We start from the raw sequence: 20,947 nt of genomic DNA, 5'->3' as shown, positions 1-20,947 counted from the left end.
CCTTCTCCTTCTCTTTCTTTCCCTTCCCTTCCCTTCCCTACCCTTCCCTTCCCTTCCCTTCCCTTCCCTTTCCCCTTTCCCCTTTCCCTTTTCCCCTTTCCCCTTTCCCCTTTCCTCTTTCAGGTCTTATCCTGTAACTTCGCTTAGGCTTCAGTGTAGTGGTGTGATCATGGCTCACTGCAGCCTCATACTCCTGGGACTCAATGGATCCTCCCATGTCAGCCTCCAGAGTAGCTGGGACTATAGGTGTGCTACCGCGCCTAGCTAATTTTTTTTTTTTTTTTTTAGAAATGGGATCTCTCATTTATTTATCATGATTCTTTTTTTCTCCTTCTTTCACACCGTCTGTTGCCCCTCTCCATAAACTGGTTTCCCCATGACACTACTGCCTATTGGCTATGGTGCTATACATTTGAACCTCAGTTAGGAACCAGGTATGAATTATTTCCCAAAGCTTTCCTGGATTCTGTGGAAGAGGGAGATTTGTCTAACTCCGTAAGTGGGTGATTCTTCAGATCTGATCAAGTGGAAACTCCTGCTGTAGGTCACAATGCTAAATGAAAAAAAAAAGAGCAGGAAACCCAATTATCAGGTTGGTGCCAAGGTAACGGAGTTTTACCATTAAAAGTAATAGCAAAAACTGCAAACTGCAATTACCTTTGCATCAACCTAATATAAATGAAAGCTGATTCTAACTCTGTTAAAATGAGACTTATATGAAAGTCACTAGAAGGGAGAATAAAATCTACAATGTCAATGTTTGGATCATGTGACTATAGGTTTTTTTCTTTAATTCCCAATTTTCTACAATGCATTTTATTACTTTTGTAATACAATAATTACTAAATTTAAGGAATCATTGCATGGAAGTAATCCAGAATCTAACAACACACTTATTTAAAGCAAGCTTTCACTTTAATTTTCTTTTGTGATTTTCCTTGCTATGAAGGAGTAGTCGTCTCTATGGGTGACTCTAGAAGTGCCTATTCCCACTACAAATGTTTAGATATACCTTTGCTTTGACTTCTTCAGGTCTTTGTTTTCACGTCTTTATCTGTAGTGTTATCTATGTCTGTGGAAATATCCTCCCACTTTCTCTCTTTCTCTCTCTCTCTCTCTGCACTCCCCCGCCTCCACCTTTCTTTCTCTCCATAATCACATCTGTAGGTAGTATGCTATTGCTCTGACCACATCCCCTTGGTGCCTACCTTCCTCACACAAACCAATATTAAAATGTCCAACCTCCAGCATCTGCAACTCTTTGCCTGAGGGCTTTCTCTGGAGACAGGAGCCTGTACTTGGGACACACAGGGAGTAACTAGAAATGGACATGTACCTCCCTCCCCAGCAACATTCAGCCATGATTGACAGGAATTGCTCCAATTGCTACCCTCAATTCTCTTGCCCCACGGGGAGTGGGGACACTTGTGATGCATGTTCTCCACTGTCTCCCAGAGTTCCCAGCAGGACTGAACTCCTGTTTCCCACAGCGGCAACCCTGCATGGTAATGTCCCTTTATTGCCTGCATATTGTTTGCTGCCTGTCTTGCCCGCTCTTCTACCAGAGCTTCCAGGGATCGCTTCCCCAGTACACAACTTGTGGGCAAGTCCTCCTCTCAGGGTCTCTTTCTGGAGAAATTCAACTTAAGAAAAGATTCATATTCATATCCAATTATTGCAATTCATATAAAAATGGCTTCAGGGTTATAGCTGGCTCTGAGCTAAGTGTGAGCTCAAAATGTGGCAAGACTGCGAACAAAGTAACGTAAATTTAGGCAGAAATAGGAGAATAATGATTAAAGAGAGTCAAAGTATATCTGTGGTATTGTGTCCAGGTCTGGATACAATATGTTCTTAAAGCATATTCAAAAATTGGGATATGATCATGGCCTGATTAGGGGGTTAGGAAGACAATAACAAAGGTAACAATGGAAAGAAGTGAAGCTATTTGGCTTGGAGCATAAACTGCTAAAGAATGACGTAATCACTGTATTCAAGTAGCTGAAGGGAAGTCACGTGCACAGTGGACTAAATTTGTTCAGTGTTTTTCTAAAAGGCAGAACTCAGGAAAAATTAGAGAAAAGCAATATTCAACTCAGGAAAGGAAAGAATTTTCTAACAAGTAAAGCTTTCCCTTATCAAATATAAGATTCTAGTCTCCAGAAATACTTAGGCAGAGGTGAAAAAAAGTCACCTAAATCTATCCTGACCCTTAAAATAAACTCTGGTTACATATGTAATCCTCTGAAAAGCTCATTTTTGTCACCAGCATTTTATCTGCAGAATTTCATAGCCTACCACTCTGTTGCCTGCCTTGATGATTTTTCCTTGTAGATTCCCTGGTTCCTGTCATGCCTCCATTCTGGATTTGGGCCTGAGTTCTGTTCTCTGACCAGCATTCTGGTTTAGCAATGTGGTTTTGGACTTCTTCTCCCAGTGTCTAAGGCTCTCGGCCTTCTCCTTTGGCACAGCAACTGCAGGTAGTTGGCCCTGTACCCAGCCCAACCCATCAGTGGTGGCTTCTCGCTGTCTAGGAAGAGGAACAGAACACAGGAGAATGGGATCCTAAACAGGGTGAAAGTTTATTTTAAATGACTTCTAAGTTTCCTTCCAACTCTAAGCCTCTGTCACAATTTTCCTTTTTGATTTTTGTGATCTTCATTCTTAAGCTTTGTTTCTCTTGTTTATTAACTAATAAGTCTTTCTTCCCAAGCTGCCCTGGGAAAATCAAGCCCAAAATCAAGGTTTCTGGTGTTATTAGTTCAAGTCCCTACCTAAGCTCTTCCTCTCCCTCATATTTCTCCAACTGTTAGTAACTGGTTTTGTTTGCCTGTGTCTGAAGACACATATTTCTTTAAGAAAGGAAACCTGCCCCTGCTTTTCCCATGGGTGATTTATGTTGCCCTCACTTAAAATGTCCCACTTCAGTAGTTTATGTCTTACCTGCAGTTCTTCTTCAGAGGATGCTGTCTTCCATACCCAGCACTGATCTCTGGCTGGGCTCAATGGACTCTGCAGGAAAGGGGGACCTGCTGCCCATGGGCCAGCTCTTTCTGATGCCAAAAGGAGAGCTTGCTTTTCATGATGAAAGCATGTGTTGTTCCAGCTGGCAGAGTTAGAATTAGTAGGTGGAAATATAGAGCTCTGGACCCCATAAGGATCTTGGAATAAATCTTCAGGGAATTGAGCTGAGGAAACTATATGGTATTATAACATTCATTTTCTATAATACTTTCTCAACAAATCTTTATTGAATATGTGCTTTGCCCTGAACTCAGAAATCAGAAAGAAAAATTGATCCCAAGTGAAAAGGAACTACGTCCTTCATTCTTCCCTGGGCTCTGGAGAGGAACATGAATTCACAGGCTCTATATTGGATGAAAATGACAATTGAAGCCCTGCAGGGCTACTTACTAGCTGAGAAATTTGAGGTGGGTTAGTTCAGTTATCTAAAGTTTCTATATGACAGCAGTAATGGAAAGATTAAATGAGAATGAATTCAAATAACCTAGCACACAGTGGCTGGCACACAGCAGGTTATAAAAGTGTTGTTTCCCTTCTCTTTGATTCCCTCACAGGGCATTCTCTGTAGAAATCATGGGGCAGTCACTCATACATCATTTACAGCATCTGGACTCTAATCCTTGCCTCTCCAAATGCCTTCCTTATGGTCCAAGTAAAGCTTCTGGACTCTCTCCAGATGGAGTCCTTTGTGACCTATCATGACATTTGGATATGTCTTTGGACTACGTATATTAAACATTTTTCTTTTTCTTCTCTATCACTTTTCTTCATTTTTTTCTTTCCTGTTTTTGTTTCTCATTCTCTCTCCTATAACTTTTCCTCTTGAGACACAAAGCTCTCATTTCATGATTTATTATTGCATGTTTTAGGCACACTGAAGAAACCTCTGGTGTCCCAGCCCCTGTGTGTGGTTCTTTAACATTAGTCTTCCCGTACGGAGCTTGCTCCTGCCATCAAAACGCATGACAATCTCATCGTGTGGTCCTTGTACCATCATATTCTCTTTTCAAGTGATACTTGGGAAATGCCCTACTTTGCAGGAATCTCATAGCAGAAAATGTGAATAACAGAGACTCCTTTGTTTGGGGAACCAGTGAGGTGTCAGTTGAAATGCAGAGGAAAAGAACTTAGGGTGAGCAGAAGAGTAGCAGTAAGGTTGGAAACGAGGCCCCCCTAAAGTGTGAACCATGGAAAGAAAAGCCTTGTAGGGCATGAATGGAACAAAGCTGGGACCACTGGATGCCTTTGCCCCCAGAGCTCCACTAGAATGCCAGGAGTTTGTTCAGCCTCACACCCTCATCAAAAAGACGAATGACAATATCTGCCAAGGGCACTGCAAATTTTAATTTTGGAGTTCATTTAAAACTGTTATAACATGAGGTACCACTTCTTCATGGTCAAATTGTACTTCTCACCTACTTGATCCGTAGATCTTGTGTGGCATTCTCCAGCTTTCACCCAGAAGACACGTTCTGAGTCAAATCAAAACCTTGGAATTGTTTCTTCCACTGGTCTATTTCTATTATTATCACTCTCAAAGACTATAGAGAAAGAACATACACATTTAATAAATAGAAAATATTTATTATACAGCATTATCAAGATTATTTGACAAAAGGCAGTAACAAGCCAAAGGAAAACACATTTACAAGAAGCTGAACAACTTGTATCAGAACATACATTAAGGTGAAGAGTTTCGGCCTTCTTGGTATAGGGTATGTATGTGTACATCTCCAATTTTGAACAACGATGACATAAGGACTAATACTCTATTTATTCAGGAGACCCCATAATCAGGATAATATAGGCATTCAGAGTAATAAAGTGATCACAGTTGAATGAACGTGTTCATGAAAAGTCTTAGACCAACCTGATATCATCTTACACTTGAATATAAGTTGTTTCCTTATCTATTCTAATGTTTTAAAAATCTGAATGCACAAGCCCTGTGATATTAGGGATGCATATTAGTGGCATTAAGAGTAAAAAATAAACATTATTCACTAATAAAGAGATCATACGCTTTCCCTCATGAATTTGTCAATTACTAAAAACCCATCAATTAATCACTGGAGCCATTGATTTTCCGCTCTCTGCTTTCTTACAATGAAAACATGGAACCAAAGTCTACATCTCAGTCATGAGATCTTTTCAATAAAGGTGTTTTAAAATAATTTTTTAAAGGAAATGCAGTTCATTCTTGGTGTGGAACTGACTAAACTTGGCAGTAGAATATGATGAAATATAAGAAATACAAGCCTCCAACATTGGAATGGATGTTAAATTCTGAACAAATGATGCAATGGATATTTAAAGATTCTAAAATGATTTTTGGCTGAGAAATCAGTAGCTTCAATATGAAGGAAGCATATTAAAATATGACTGAACATAAGGCATAAACAAAGATATTTAAGGGGGGTATAATTCATTCCACAAATAATAGAAGAAATCAAAACAGCCAGAAAAATCCTTTTATTGGTGGTAAAAAGGGATGGTAAAGATGGAATAAGTGGATTACATGTCCATGGATATTACACAACAGCAGATAACAGAAATAAAAAGTTATGACAGCCAAGACACAGGAATAAAAGTCCATGAACATGAAAATTAAAAGAAGGCAAAATGTGATTGATAGAGATTTTACAAATTATGAGCTGAGTTAGATGTTACTGTATGTTAGACACTCAAGTAGCTGTGGAAAATCTTAAAAAAAAAACTAATATAACCTGGAATAACCTAAATGCTTTGTTCAATCTTATGTTTTAATAATGTGTGCAAGCTTATAAAATGTACCTTTTATTTTCACTCTCAGTTTTTGTGCACATTTAATATAACAAATTTTCAAACCACTTCATTAATAACATATCTCCACATCAGAAAATATCTGAAAAATAAGTTCCATCTTAGAAGAAAAATGTCCGTCCAAGCTGCATATGAAAACATTGAGCCACAGTATTCAAACCTTCAAAGAGCTTCTGTAAATATTGATGACAATGATGTATAAAACATTATTGGAACATAAAAAATATATATAGTATATTCAAAAGACAATTTCTAATTGCAGTTAGATTGACTACTAGGTTGACACTGACAGGTCAATTTGACATTACATTGCACAAATTTTACGATCGCACATATACAAGGACACAGGAACACATTCACTTGCTAGTTACAAGGACTTCAGTGACAATAGGATAGAATTAGTTGTCATTTAAACCAGTAATAGTTGCTATGAGTACACCATTAGATTCAAAGATGGATTTGTTTCTGTAATACGTAGGAGAAATAATCGCACCAAATTGTACATATACGCATCTTAGAAGTTCAACTTGTGGGTATTATTTGCTACAGTAAGTGGAAGGTAACAATTTTGCCACATGGTTTGTTCTTTAACTGAAGGTCAACGGGAAGCCCGCTTGGCACAAACGCAAGTCAATCCACAAAAGGGTTTCTGCCACTCTCGTAACAATCTCTTTTTCCGGCCTTTTCCCCAAATCGCCAATAAGTGAATATGGAACATGAGAAGCTGATCATGTGTTTTTTTTTCCAAAGTCTCATGCTGATAGATTGTCCTATTTCTAGCTCCTTCCTCCTGTAGCACGCCGGATGAAGCACTTTTTGGTGATAATTTTGCTCTTATTCCTGTTTTCCTAAATAAAGAGAATCCGCAGAGCAGCAGGGGGTCCATGCACCTTTCTTCAAGCGCAATCTCAAAGCTGGCACTGGATGGGTTGCGGTGGATGAAGAGAGACCCCTGTGCGGCCCCATTCCTGAGTCTCCTGAAGATGAGGAGTCTGTCAGCCCAGCGGGGAGAAGGGCTTCTGAGCAAGGAGCTGCTGTCCCATCATCCCATCATCCGTTTGGGATGGGTCTGGTCTGGGCCCTTCCCCTCCCCGCACCTGCTCTGTCTGGCTCCACCAGCTCACTCCGAATGCCATCAGGTGAACTCATGATCCGACTGGCATGTCCACGTGGGCTGTTCCTTAGCAAGCATGGCCCAGTGTGTGTGGGCATATATATATTTATGCACAATTGTGCAAAAGAGGAGATTACGTTTGTGATGTCATTATTTGATTTGTGATAAAAGTTACATACCATATGGAATTGTGCTTTGTCAGAATTCCCTTTCTTCCCAGAGAAGGCTTTGAGTAATTCAAGAATCCGAATCCTGGCCTGGAACATTTTTTGCTTGGTGTCCTTCCCTCTCTTCCTACTTAAGGCAGCAGCAGCAGTAGCAGCAGCAGCAGCAGCGGTCTCCTGTTCTCCCGACGAGGCCCCCCACTCCCAGGCTTTTCCTCCCAGCTGTTTGCACATCTCTGGAGGTGTGGGAGATCTCTGGCTTGTCTTGCTTTTCTATGTGGACCCTTCCCCCTTACAGGGTGGAAGAGCTTTGCTTGTAGTCCCGCAGAATGACAGAGGCGTAGGATACGTTGGGAGGGGTGCAGAGCACCGACTCGGACACGGGGGAGCTGGGCACCGAGCTGCCCGAGGCCACCGAGTCGCGGAAAGGCGACGGAGGCGTCAGCGCAGGCGAATCATCCGGGGTCAGTTTGCTGGCCGCCTGCAGGTCCTCCTCCTCCTCTTCCAGTTCGTCTTCTTCCGTGTTCCCCTCCCGCTCGTGCTCATACACGTACTCCTGGAGGAGCTTAAACCTCTCGCTGTCGTCGTCGTCGTCCGCGGGCGGGGAGACCGGCTCCTCCCCGAAGGTGCTCAGCTGCAGCGGCAGCATCTGCAGGTGCTGCGGGGGTGGCGGGGGCGGGTACAGGGACCGCAGCCCGTTCCCGGGACCCCCGGGGCCTGCCAGCACCGCGTGAAAATCCGGGATCGCGGTACTGAAGTTGCTGACCACCCCCTTGAGCTGGTCCATCAGCAATTTCTGCTGTGGAGGGGGCTGCTGCTGCTGCTGGAGAGGAGGGGGCAAGCCCTTGGGGAGGGCTGTTTCGGCCAGGAAGAGGGGGGTCTCCTCTGCGGTCAGGTGGGGCGGCAGAGGCGGAGTGGTCGCCGCGCTTGGCACGCGCCTGTGCACCACCATGGAAGGGCTACCAGGCGGGCTAAAGCGAATCGGCTGGGCATCCTCCTCCTCCTCTACGTTGTAAAGGGTCTTGGTGCTGGTATCTGAAAAGGTCAGGCTCTTGCCAGAGCCTTGGTAACTTTTAGTGAGGGGCTTGATGACGGCTGTTTGGTTGCAGGCCGTCTCATTGGTCTTCACGTGTACAGAGAGGCGGTGCCACATATGCTGTCCCTTGGGCACCTGTCCTCCACCTGGTTCAGACCATGACACAGACTTTCCATTAGAACTATGAATAAAATAGAGATGGATTTATTTGCAGATAGATCATGCACACAGGATAAAATACATAGAAAACATAGCAAACCTAGCTCAATGTGATTTAACTGCTGTCTCTGCTGTAGGCCTTTGCTCCAGCACCCCATACCTCCTCTTACAAAAAGAACACCAAAAGCTGAAGGAAATATTGACCCTGAGAAAAGTTGTTGAGGACAAAAGCCAGTCTGTTGTAAAAATAGCTATTTTCATTTAGGTCTAAGATTTCACAAACCTCTCTTTTTTCTCCCTTGCACTCTCTCCTCCCTCTCTGTCTCTCTGACATACACACACACACACACACACACACACACACACAATTTTGAAAAACTCCCAACTGATGGAGGAAAATTTTTAAAAAATAATCTTAGTTACACATGGACAACCAAAATAATGGCTATTGTCCTTGGGACAAATTAAGACCCACATAAAAAGCTACTCTCGTTGTGTTGTGGGATTATAAAATAGATCCTCTCAGTTGCCCATTCTCATATGCAAGTATTTCCCATGACCAGGGTGGCGTGATCACACGGGGTACCTATAAGGAACATAAAAAAGCAGATGACAGAAAAACTCAGACTCATGGCCAATTTATGAGCTTCATAGCTTTTGATTTTTTTTAAACATTTCAATGCATTATTTCTCACACATACAGTGGATCACAATTCACACAAAGGCCCTGACTCACAGCAGCTAGTTTGAGATTTTCACACTAGGAACATTGAAATAGCTGTGTTTGAAAAGCAATAGAATGAGGAAGCCAGGAAAAATACAAATGCCCACATCCTGCTTTAGGATAGTTTGATGCAAATAAGAGAAAATGATGATTGAGACAAAGCAGAAGTTACTGAGACAAAAATCTCTACTCATTGAGCCTTGGTGAAGAAAAGTCTTAGGGTGCCAGCAGCATCCCAGCCTTATCAACTCCCATCTTCATGGCACCCACAGAAAACCAGCCATATGGAGTTTCTCCCTGAATAAGAAAATAAGAAGATGTACTGTGGCATACACCCCAAATTCAGTTCTGTCTATTGTAATAACTCTGATCTTACTTCTGGACTCAGCTTCTTTTCTGTATAACTTTTAGCAGATGTTGGTACCTTACCATAGCCTTCTATTAATAACAACGGTGGAATCCTTAAATCAGGAAATGATTGTTTCTTTTCTTTTTTTTAGAAGTTTGCTTTTTCTCTGTACTCAGTAAAATGACAGAGAAAGTAGCATAATAGTAACACATTTATGACATTAAAAGGAATATAAAAATGGACCTTTTTTTTCTTTAAGTGGAGGTGTGAAATAGACTAATCCATATTCTAGTTTTTGTTTGGAAAAAATGTAGGAAATGATCAGTAGTTTAAATAATGGTTTATTTAATCATCTTGAGAATACAAGAACGAATACTTCAAAAATTACATGTGAGCATCATTTATGATGAAGGTAATATTTTGACATTTCATATTTTATAATCTTGAAAAGTAGAGTGAGCCAGATAAGTACAGATGAGTGTAAATGTCTGATATTCATTATAGAAAATTCTGGATATAAAGGCTCTAAAATAGATAAAACCGTTAAAGTTTTGACCTCATTATTTGGGAAATAGGTAGTTCCTCCATATATCTGATACCCTACATTGCATTTTTAATTGTCTAAGAATAAAGCTCATCTCTGTTATGTCAAAGTTAATATTTCTTTCAAATATATGCTTTACACATTATCTGAGACTGTGTAAGTGCTTGTAAAGTTTTTAAAAATTGTCTCATTGACTTCCACACTATTTTGTTGGAGTAGCTGACTCTTTTCTGAGGTAAACTAGTAAACTAAAGAACAGGCCAGTGGTGTCCCTGCAAGAACAGGTAGTCAACCAGCTAGCCAGAATCACCGCCAGAATCCACAGTTGCTCTTCTGCGCTTAAAACTGTAGGTAAGCTCATCTTCCACTTAATCTTTTTCAACTGCCTCGTCATCTACCACTATACACACTTTGTTTCTCTTTATGCACTCAATATGCCTCTTTTAGAAAGGCAAATATAAAACTTATTTGCCTCTTACCCTCCTTAAGTATGCCTTACTATATATAGCATCCAACTCAATAATTTGCATCATTTTAAATTGCAATGAAAAAAATGTTTCCTTCCCCACCTTCCCACTTCTTCATAGGCATTAGGAAATGCCTTCTTAATGTTCACCAGGAAAATGCTTAAACAAAATGTTATCCTGTATCTATTTAGTCGTGTGTGTGTGTGTGTGTGTGTGTGTGTGTGTGTGTGTTAAAAAAAAACAAAGCAACAACAACAAACAGGTCCCTTGAGAAATAGTCTGCCTCTAATTCAACCAGCAGGCTTAGCTGTTCCAATGACACATTGCCTTAGTTTCCACACATAATAGCAAAAAGGTACCTTGTTTCCTGAAAGCCCTAATGTGATCCACTTCACCCACTCATTCACATGGGCTGTTTTCCTCATTGTCCACAGGTTCTATGTGGGCCTCTTTTTAAATCAAAAGCACCCATAAGTTAACAGTATTATTAATCATGTTGCAGACAGATATAATCATAATTTAGTTCTATTTTAATTAAATCCAATTTTTATTGTTGAGATGGGACATTTTCACTATGGCCTTCAAAACTGGTAACTTTCGTTCCCCTCAGTCTTGCTCTAGATTTGCTGTAAAGTACTGTTTAACTAGGAAACAGATCTCACACCTCAGGACATTTATCAGATTAAGAAATTTAGTGTAATCTTTTTTCGAGGACAAAATAAATTGCTTTTTAAAAACCAAAGATAGTAGAAGGAATGTATCATCTCACAGACATTGCATCACTGAGTATAGACTTTGGTTCTTCAAGATGAGTCATTTCTTACCTGTGGTCCATAGATAATCTGAAAGGTCCATGCATCTATACCTGCATTAAGCATTGCTTTTAGATTGAATAAATATTATGTATTTGTAGACAATGCACTGCTGTTTTTAAATGTATGTAGATGCTGTTATGATAAAGTGTGCTATTCAATACATGTGTAACTAAATTCTGGGAAGCTTTTTTTTGTTCTGTATTCAAATGGCCATGAATAGAGGTACATTTAGTAATAATGGATTCGGGTGAAGGCTTAAGAACTGTTTTGGTGAGAAAAGAGAGTATCTTATTTGAGAAGGCAGGGAACCCACTACTGTGATATTAAGAAGAGAAAAATATGTAAAATCAAATGTGTTTGTATCAAAAAAGAATAAATACATTATAAAAATGCAATATTATCTCACAATATGACATTTATTTAATCCCAGGTAACTGTAATCGTTTCTGCTTCTGCCACCCGCTTCTTCCTCCTATTATTTAATTTTATTTGGCCTCCTAATCTTAGGAAAAGCAATCTGGTTTAGAAAACACCACATAATTGTTACAAAGCACCTGAACCTTTTGCTCCAACTTCAAAAGACAGACCTGAGGCCTAAATCAATCTTACATTTGAAGATAAAATGCAGAGGCATTTAGAGTAAATATCTCAGGTGGCTCAATTAGAGGAAAACACTGTTAGGCCTACAGGATGTATAGGATAATGTATAGTTACTGTGTGGACAGCTAGGCAGGCCTGAGGTTGCAGTTCCAGCAACAACAGGTTCAGGATCTTGCTTTGGTTTTTCTTTCATTAGTTAACTATCACAATCCCCCAAACAGAAAACCCAATATTTACAGCACTTTAGAGAATAGTTGAGAGTGGGTGGTGTAAACAGATTAGTATATCTTTGGCATTCAGTGATCCTGTCTGTTTTATTTGTTTCAGTAAGTATGAGTTACATCTGCAGAGTACACTGTTCTCTGATCCAGAGAGGTTTAAAATGGGAATAACAGTGGGTGGGTGTTTGAGATCATCAGGAGGGAAGTCTCCTGCACAATCTGCCTGAAGGGGAAGCTTACACAACACCTGTCTCTCTTATGTCCAAATCAAGTCTTTGCCTCTAGGCTTAATAGCTTCACAACAGATATAAAGACAGTATCCAGAAAGCCCACAGATAATGCAAGACCTTTGCGTAAGAAAGAGAGGCTCACTCCTTGGAACCTGAGGAGGGTAGCAATTGTTTTCTCTGAAAGTGAAAATGGAAACAGAAAATGCCATTGAGTCCCAGCAAGGAGACAATTGGCTCACCAAGAAAAAAAATCAAAAGGCACAGGCTTCGGGACAGTTCTGCTCTGGCTCCCGCAGCTACAGCTAGAACATGAGGCCTGTCAAGGAAGGAGAGGTTCTGACCCCACCAAGACTTTCCCAAAGGAATGCTGGAAATACAGCTGTCCAAATATTTCAACTTCACATTTGTCAGCCCTCTGGTACCCTAGTGCAGCTTGAGAAGTAATTCTTGTAGAATCTCAGGCCTAGGAACTATTTGACACCAGTTGCATCAGACTTCTGTTTTCCCAGGCAACCTCAAGTTTGTCATCAATACAAAGGACTCCCACTGACTCCAGCTCCACTTCTTGAAAGCCTTCCAGAAAAATCTGCATATTTAGAATGTATTCTCAAACTTGGGGGCCTATCTGAACATAATTACAATTTCTCGCCTTTTTGACTCACCACTGGCTGTAAGGTAAAGAATTTCTGAGTGTGTTTTTTAAGACAAATGCTTTCTAATTATATGAGAACTTGGTAGTTTCTGTTGATATTACATCTTAAATAGCATTGTGAATCTTAGCCTTTTCCCCTTTAATTCTACCTTCATCTTAAGCTAGTCAGAGAGCCATTGGCTTGCTGAAATTAGAGAATATCACAAAGTCTAAATATGCAGTTCTTCTTTTAGGATCTTTACATCAATTACATCCTACATCCTCAAGTTACATGACACCAGATAAAAGACAATACAAAGAAAATCAGTTTGCCTTTATTAAGACCTGTGCTTTCTTCATTTGATCAATAAAGAAAAAGACATTCAGAGATAAAATTACCTAATCAAATTCAGTAAAGTATGGAAGGCACCATAAAATTTGTCTGGGTAGAGGCTCCACTCTCCTGAGAACATTGCCCAATTTATTTCTTATTAAAGAATAGAATTCTGATGGATACTAAAATTTTTCCAAGGACAGTTTGAATGGTCTTTGGTTCAACCTAATCATGATTACTGGCTGATCTAAGAAATTCTCATACCAAAGTCTGTTTAAGACAACATGTTGGTACCATGGCGTTGCTTTAGCAGAGGTATAACAAATATGATTATATTTCTTCAGGAAGTATAGATGAACTTAAATTATGCTCCCTTTAAAGGAACTTCAGGTCAAACATTATTATTTCTTCTATGCTTTGTGCTACCAGAAACAATCTCTTAATAGTAAGAGATTTTTATGCTCCTCGGCTCTACCTGGAGTTCTCACAATTCACCCTGAGAAATGGGAAAACTGGTAAATTTTCCAATTTGCCAATTTCCCAACAAAGAAATGCAACTGCCATATTTCCTGCAACTGGAAAATTCACCAATTTTCTAATTGCAATAAAAATTACAGTTGCATTGCTCTGTTGGGATTATTTCTCAGGAGTAGGATAGATCTAGACAGACCATAATGGTCCAGTAGGCAGCTTTATTTCCGTCATCACTAATCTCCTTGCCTTGCCTATTCACAAAAACAGTGGGAACTGAAGGTCACAGAAGAATATATCTTTAAAAAAAAAATTTAACAGGAACAACCATGGCTAAAAATATCCAGTCTTAGTTTAGTCTATGGTGCACAGATTTAAACCTACTTATCTCTTCCTAATCCTTTATGGTCTGAGGAAGGAAAGTTTGAATAGATCCTATTCTGAAAGTTCTTAACGGCCAATCTGTTAGCTTTGCTGACTGTTACTTTATTTTTTGTCACCCACCAGGGATGTACCACATTCAGCTTTTACTTTTGCTTTTAGGCACTCACCTTTTAGTCACAAAATGTCAGTCAACTCTCCTCTCTCTCTGGCCCTGCTGTCAGGACAAGACAAGCACATCTACCCATTCCCATCAATCCTTTTTGACAGGCAGCCAGCAGCTCTCACAATTAGAATCTCCTTGCTGTGTCCTTGGTTAGACTCACCCCATGATACAAGAAACACTCAGTGCCTTCTGAGCTTGGGAGAATTACAGAGAATTCATCCAGCCACAGTAGAGTGGCTCTGACCTAGATGCGCAGACACCTCTCAGTTACTACCTGGAACACCGGCAGGACTACCATATTTGTTCCTCTAAGAATCAATACGATTTGGTGGAGACCATACTCTTTCTATTTGGGTTTGTATAAGGAATAGCACAAAGGCAGACAACAGACTTCCCATTGCACTCCACTGAGTGAAGGGAAGAGATGTTACGGCCCTATTCACCAGCCTCCATGGCCAGGTTCAGTAGCAGACATTTGAACAAATCGGGCTCTTCTCATCTGAAGAGCTATTCAAGCCACAGACACCTCATCAGTGGGCTCCCTCCTGCTGCAGGAATGTGTACCTTTGACTCTCCCAGGAGTTTGAAGGGCTGTAAAGGAACAGCTGAAAATGACCACAGACTCCGTGCACAACGAACTGAACATGGTCTATGTTCTTTTGTTAACTTAAAAAGACACTGTCGAGATCTAAAGGTCAAAAATGGGACCAAACATGCATCATTTTTATCAGATGAGGACATCTGATAAAAATCACTCATAATGTTAGGAAAATGACGATTTTTCCTTTTTGTAAAGTGTACTTTTTGTGGGACTCACAAAACTTTTGTTTTGTGCTCCCCAGGGTGTGGGAGGCACCCAGCAGAGGCTCATGTTGGCACCCACCCCCGCAAACTGACATGATAGAACTCTTCCATAAATTCAAGCTATGGCTTTTACTTTAGTGCAGACAGCATCATTTCAAACATTTGTGCAACTGCAAAAAGGCAAAAAAAGAAAAGAAAAGAAAGAGCTCTGTTTGCCAAGGAGAAGCTGACAAATTTCTGAAGGGGGAAAATTCACTTTCGAGCTTGTGAGTGGGAGTCACAAACAAAAGTGAATCTCCAGAATCAGAAAAAAAAAATAGTGCATCAAAACATAAAAAAGCAAAAAGCCTAAATGAACAACTTGACAGTGTCCTTTTAAGAACGATGGACAATCAATTTAAGGCAGTCGTGCAAACCATGGCACGTAAATGAATTCTTCATTCTGATGGCATGCACCACATCTGTTTCCATGTTAGAAAGTGGAAAAACCCAGGAGAGAGAAAGCAAGGGGCAAAACACTAGATTTTCCATGCAGCTTCTCTTACACATTCACTGCAGTGTGGGGGTTTTCAAAGCTGCACATGTGCCGACGGACATTGGCTGGTGGGCGAGAATTCTGGCTGCCTCTTCCTGAAGATTGAAAAGAAAAAGACACCCAGTGAGCGAGGGGGTTATACATGTGTACAGATATGGCAAGTCCACCACTCAGGCAGTGCCTGGCCCTGAGCCTTGCTCTGTATTGCCTCCACCTCCGTTTCCTGTATGGTCCCTGCTCTGCCTGGCTGTTTCTTATTGCCAGGCTATTTCTTAAAACCATGTCAGTGGGGTGCATCTCTTTCCAAGTGGCAGATGCTTTTTTTGCTCTGTGTGTGTGTGTCTATCCCAGATTTGCTCTTTCCCTCCACTGTTGGCACCCTTCTTTATCCCTGGTGGCTGTGGACTTCATCTCTACTTACATTGATGTAGGCTGATTCTTCCCACCCTCTACTCCTCTTAAAGGAAGCGCATGAGTTTGTCTGACACTGTGACTTTTAATTGCACTGTTAATTTTCCTGCATATTATGGCAAAATGAATGCATTGCTGTCACTTCATATATTTATCTCTTGGCATTCACAAGACAGAAAGTGTCCAATGGTAGAGAGAAAGGGAGCAGCAAGAGACCCACCTGTTGAGATTGGAAGAATCTGCACACGGGAAGAATATCATCTCATTCCCTAGCTGGATGTCTCCTTATACAGCACCTAGGATAGTCTGGCCTCTGTGCCCCTTTGGCAGATGAAGAAGAGAACTAGCTAGACATGACAAGGCTGATGGGCAGCCATGGGTAGTTGGCCTTTCCATCATTTGTTGGAATAAGGATAAGTGCTTTTCCCATGAGTCAGCTAGCACTGCAGAAGGTGATGGGATAAAGCTGTCTGGCTGTCATGGCACATAAGCGGGCTGCCTGTCATAAAAAAGAATTTCAGGGACAAGATGCTTAGGGTGAACTATCAGCACATGCTACAGGTGGTATGGATGAGGCTGGTTCAACTGGGGAGAAATCTCTTATGTCAGGGGACTCTGCAGTGATGCAGTTCTCTATAGGGCTCCTCAAACTCATCAATGTTCTCTACGAATCAACATCTGACCCTCTACCCAGAAGATCTTGGTGACAACTGTCCAGGTAACCTAGAAGAGGACCAAAATGGCCCCTGGCAAGTCAAAGACGTTTTCCTTCTCTTCTATCTTTTTTTCCCTTCAAAGTAGACAGAAGAGTGAAAACTCGGAAGAAAGAAGAGGAAGAGGTATTGCAGGAGGAGACCATGCCCCTTCCCATTCCAAGTCTTTCAGGCTGAGGTCTGACAGGTGCTGGGAAGAAGAGCTGTGAGTTTTAAATTTTAAACAAGAATACTCTGGAACAGATGTTCACTACCTGAAAGCAAGGGATTTGATCTGAATGTATAAGGCAGGAAAAGATTTTCCATAGCACATTGAATGTAACAGAGAAAAAACAAAGTTAATCCATACGTACAGTTCCATCAAGTTTGGAACATTCACGAAATCATTTAAAGGTGCATGATCTACCCAGAGTAATTTGAAATCCTCATCCAAAAATAAGAATTTGAGACACCTTGGTGTAACTTCATTATTACTGCAATAATCCATTCATTTAATAAAATTAGAAAAACAGACACTGTTTGCTATCAAACTTATCAAGGTAATATGCCCCTGACATTCAAGATGCCCACTCAAAATCAAAAGATCATTCAAACAATGAAAATGCTAGCAAGGAGATGATCAGGAATAAAGGTATATCTGAATATATAAATGAAGTTAGTGGGAAGTAATATGTAAAATGATATTCAAGCAACTTTATTTCTCATGAAAGAAGATAGAAAATACACTCAAAGCATTAGGCTTTGCCTTGTTTGCATGCTCTTGAGCCTCTAATTAATTCTACTTTTGAGGAATGTCTGTATGTGGCCTATTCAATTGGCACTGGGAACTGGGGCCCTGGCAGGACCAGCTTCACAGGCCTGGAACCAGCACAGACAGACAAACACAATCCCTCCCTCCGAAGAGCCCTGCACTTAACATTTAGTGCTCTGTGATCATCCTCTTGAAATTCATAAAAACGTTATCTTTTAATTTGTGTTTTGCAAGTGATGGTCAATGGGAAAATAGAGCATGTGCTGGGAGATTGAAGCCTCAGTTCACACACGGCCCACATCTTGCAGCCTCCCTGCCTTTCTGGACAGGCCCTGGGCTTTTCGGACTCTTGTCCCCTGGGTCCCAGCCCTGTCCAGCCTCCCACTACCTGCCCCTGTCTAGAAATCACTACCACTTTCCACCACTGACAAGGGGTTGGGCACAAGTCCTGACAAGATCAGGGTCTGACATATGTGCCCTGTACTATCTCAAGGCAATGAATGGCAGTGGCTGTCTCCTCCCTGGACTGGCAGTGCCACTGCACTTTTGGTAGGCAACACGCAGTGGCAAGCCTCTTGCCCATCCTTCATCCAGATACCTTAGGTGTCTCTGCACTTATTGCAATACCCTTGGGAGTCACCTGTCTAATATGGACTGAGGCAAAGGGGACATGAGAAAGAGAGGTAACTGGTTCAACTTCCCTATGGCCTCTGCCCAGTGACTGGCTGGAGGGGAACCTGGCAGCCTGTGGGCTGTGCATGTGCAGTCACAAAATGGGGGTGGCCATGTCTGATGGGACTTCATTTGCCCCACACAAGGGAACACAGCACTAAATGAAAAATACAAAACACCATGACAGATCAAGAGAAGCTGTGGCTTTATAATGTAGTACCTTTAACACTTTTCCCCAGCTTTTTGAATCAGGAGCTCCGTGTTTTCATTTTGCACTGGGCCCTGCAAATAATGCAGCTGGTCCTGCCTGCTGGGGATGTCTAATGATAAAAACAAGGGGCAGGGGGATGCCTTGACAACTTAGCAACTCGGTGTACTGACCTTAGCACAGTTGCACAGTGTGGTGTACCCGGGCAGCATCTATACTTCTGTGTCTCCTGGGAATTGGACAGGAAGCTCTGTGGCCTCTGTGACTTACATTCCCTCCTAAAACCTACTCCTGCAGTTAGGGGGCAGTTCTGCGGTTCCTTTGGCGCTTTCCGGCATATTGACAGCCAAGCTTCACACAGTAACTCAGTAATCCCAAAGACACCCTAATTAACTATTGATGGAGAGATTTGAAAAAAAAAAAAAAAAAAGCAATAGAGCATCTCCTTTATGATCCCTTTTGTTTGGTCTCTGACTTTCACTTTGCATTGAAGTGAAACATAAATGACCCTGCGTACAGAACTTGCTTTTATGAAAGGAGTGTTTTATTAAAGGTTACAGGACAAGCCATGTAAAATCTGAGGCCAGAGTGGCCATTTTATCAACCGCATAAAAACTGAGAGAAAGAGGTTGACTTCAGGGTATTTTTAGCAATTGTAAAACCACATATTCAACCAACCACAGATTCAGCAAGCCAGAGTAAAAGCTTGGAGGGAAAATGTAGCATATGGGGGCTTGTCAAATATAAGTCCCAAATCTGTGCTTGAATCTTTTGGCAGAAGTTGTGGATTTAAAGAAACCCCAGAAGTAGTTTAGTTAGAAAGAGTCCTCTTCAATTTCTTCTTAAAGGGCAAAGGTCTCTCTCTCTTCTTTTCCCTTCTCTCCTTCCTTCCTTTTTTCTTTCCCTCCTTCCTTCCTTTCTTTCCCTCCCTCCCTCCCCTCCCTTTTCCTCTCCTCCCCTCCTCTTCCTATTCCTTTTTCCTTTCCTTTCTTCCTTTTGTAAAGTCACTGCTTGTCATACACTGATGGATTCTGCCTAGCTTTACCCATATATTTCCATTGTCCAAATAGTCTTCCTTGATATAACAGCCTATCTCTCTTTGAGAGATACTTAACTCTGTATGACTTTGCTTTAATATGTTATTTTATTTACATCAGGTCACCCATTCTTCACTTTCTATGTAAAGATTTATTTTTTAAATGAAGTCAGAATTCGTTACAAATAAAGTTTACTCAGTATGATGTTAGCAATGAGATCTCTGGACATTGAATCAGGAGGCCTGGCACTTTCCAATTGCATGATCACTTCTTTCAGACTCAATTTTTTCATTCATAAAGAAGGACTGTTGAAAAAGTATGTGTGAAAATGCTTTCAAATAGCAAAATGCTATTCCAGCCTAATCCATAAGCCATTGCTATTAATACCCTTATTTTGAAGGATGGAAAAATAAAGACACAGACAAAAGTCTCAGATATTTAAAATATCAGTGCGTATTTAGCTTAGACTTATTTCATAGGATCTCAAACTTCCCTTCACTTTACTCGTTGACTTCAGCCACTTTCCTTACTCAAGAATGTCAATAACTTTTAGTAGAAAATAAACTAGACTTCATTTTCTCTCTCTTCCGGACTTTTTTATTTGGGTAACAGTGACTTTGAATGGATTTGTCAGGAACAGGTGAGGCACACAGTCAGGTTAGCTGTCTATGAAGTTGCATGTTTTTGGAGGTTTGGAGGTTAATCTACTTTTTAGCAGAGACAAAATGGTCTATACAATTCCAGATGGTCAGTCTTAAAAATACAGAAAGCTCACCATGGAAATAATAATGCAGCAGCTGTCCAAAGTAATCATAAAGAATGACAGCCACCACTCAAGACCATTTTAGCAGGGTACAGTCTATTTTATGTTGTTTTTATAGATAAATACATAATTTGTGCCTATGATTGCTTTCCAAAGCCAAATGCATTTTTGCCTGTTTTTTGAATTTTAATATTTGTTTTTCAGCATTTGTTTATAGGAGTGGAGAATGGAGCTCTGGGTATGTGTGTAGGCTCTCTGTAAATGGAAATTTTTTCCACCCTACCTTTTAATGCATGCGTGTATATTAAACCTCTTTGTATATATGCACAATGCAGTCTTTCCATATAGGTGTAAAATATTGCTTCATTTCAAAATTGTTAATTATTAAGATTCATAAGCTAGTAAGAGACTACAGAGAATGGTTTAATAACATTCAGTTTGGTTACCACCATAGATTTAACAAATATTAACATTTTGCCCTATTAAAATCTTCTTTCTTTTGAAAATATTAAGGATATGTTTGAAGCCCTCTGTATATTATTCTAAATATGAATCTTCTCCTTTTAAAGAGACAAATTGGTATGTATTGTCACTTGGCATATTTTATGTTGAATATGTATATTCATATGTGTTGGTAAATAATACATGATAGTGTTTAGCATATTATATTTTATATACTTGACATTACTCTACATTTCCATTCAACAATTTCCCTTTTTGCACAGTATTATGTACAGCTAGTATTATGTATAACTAGAGTATAACTCTAGTTCATTCACTTAAACTAAATTGAACAAATACCACACTTTAAAAAATAATCA

At 40.5% G+C, this 20,947-nt stretch overlaps 1 protein-coding gene across 3 annotated transcripts in view; it reads right to left on the bottom strand.

Annotated features, from left to right (window-relative positions):
- Positions 1 to 4,596: 4,596 nt before the first annotated feature.
- GRM1 (glutamate metabotropic receptor 1) overlaps positions 4,597 to 20,947 on the bottom strand; it is a 420,592-nt gene continuing 404,241 nt past the window's right edge. Inside the window, exon 9 of one of the 3 annotated variants that reach the window (XM_024248538.3) lies at positions 4,597 to 8,321. In XM_024248538.3, the coding sequence (XP_024104306.2) occupies positions 7,397 to 8,321 (925 nt within the window). In that variant the 3' untranslated portion in view covers positions 4,597 to 7,396. Of the gene's footprint in view, positions 8,322 to 15,581; positions 15,667 to 20,947 lie in introns of those variants that run through there. The other 2 variants (XM_024248540.3, XM_054558275.2) reach the window with 2 other exon arrangements.

This window comes from Pongo abelii, chromosome 5 (assembly GCF_028885655.2).
Source record: "Pongo abelii isolate AG06213 chromosome 5, NHGRI_mPonAbe1-v2.0_pri, whole genome shotgun sequence".
Lineage (NCBI taxonomy): Eukaryota > Metazoa > Chordata > Mammalia > Primates > Hominidae > Pongo > Pongo abelii.
Note: the sequence above shows the minus strand (reverse complement) of the source record. Positions and strands in the feature narration are given on the sequence as shown.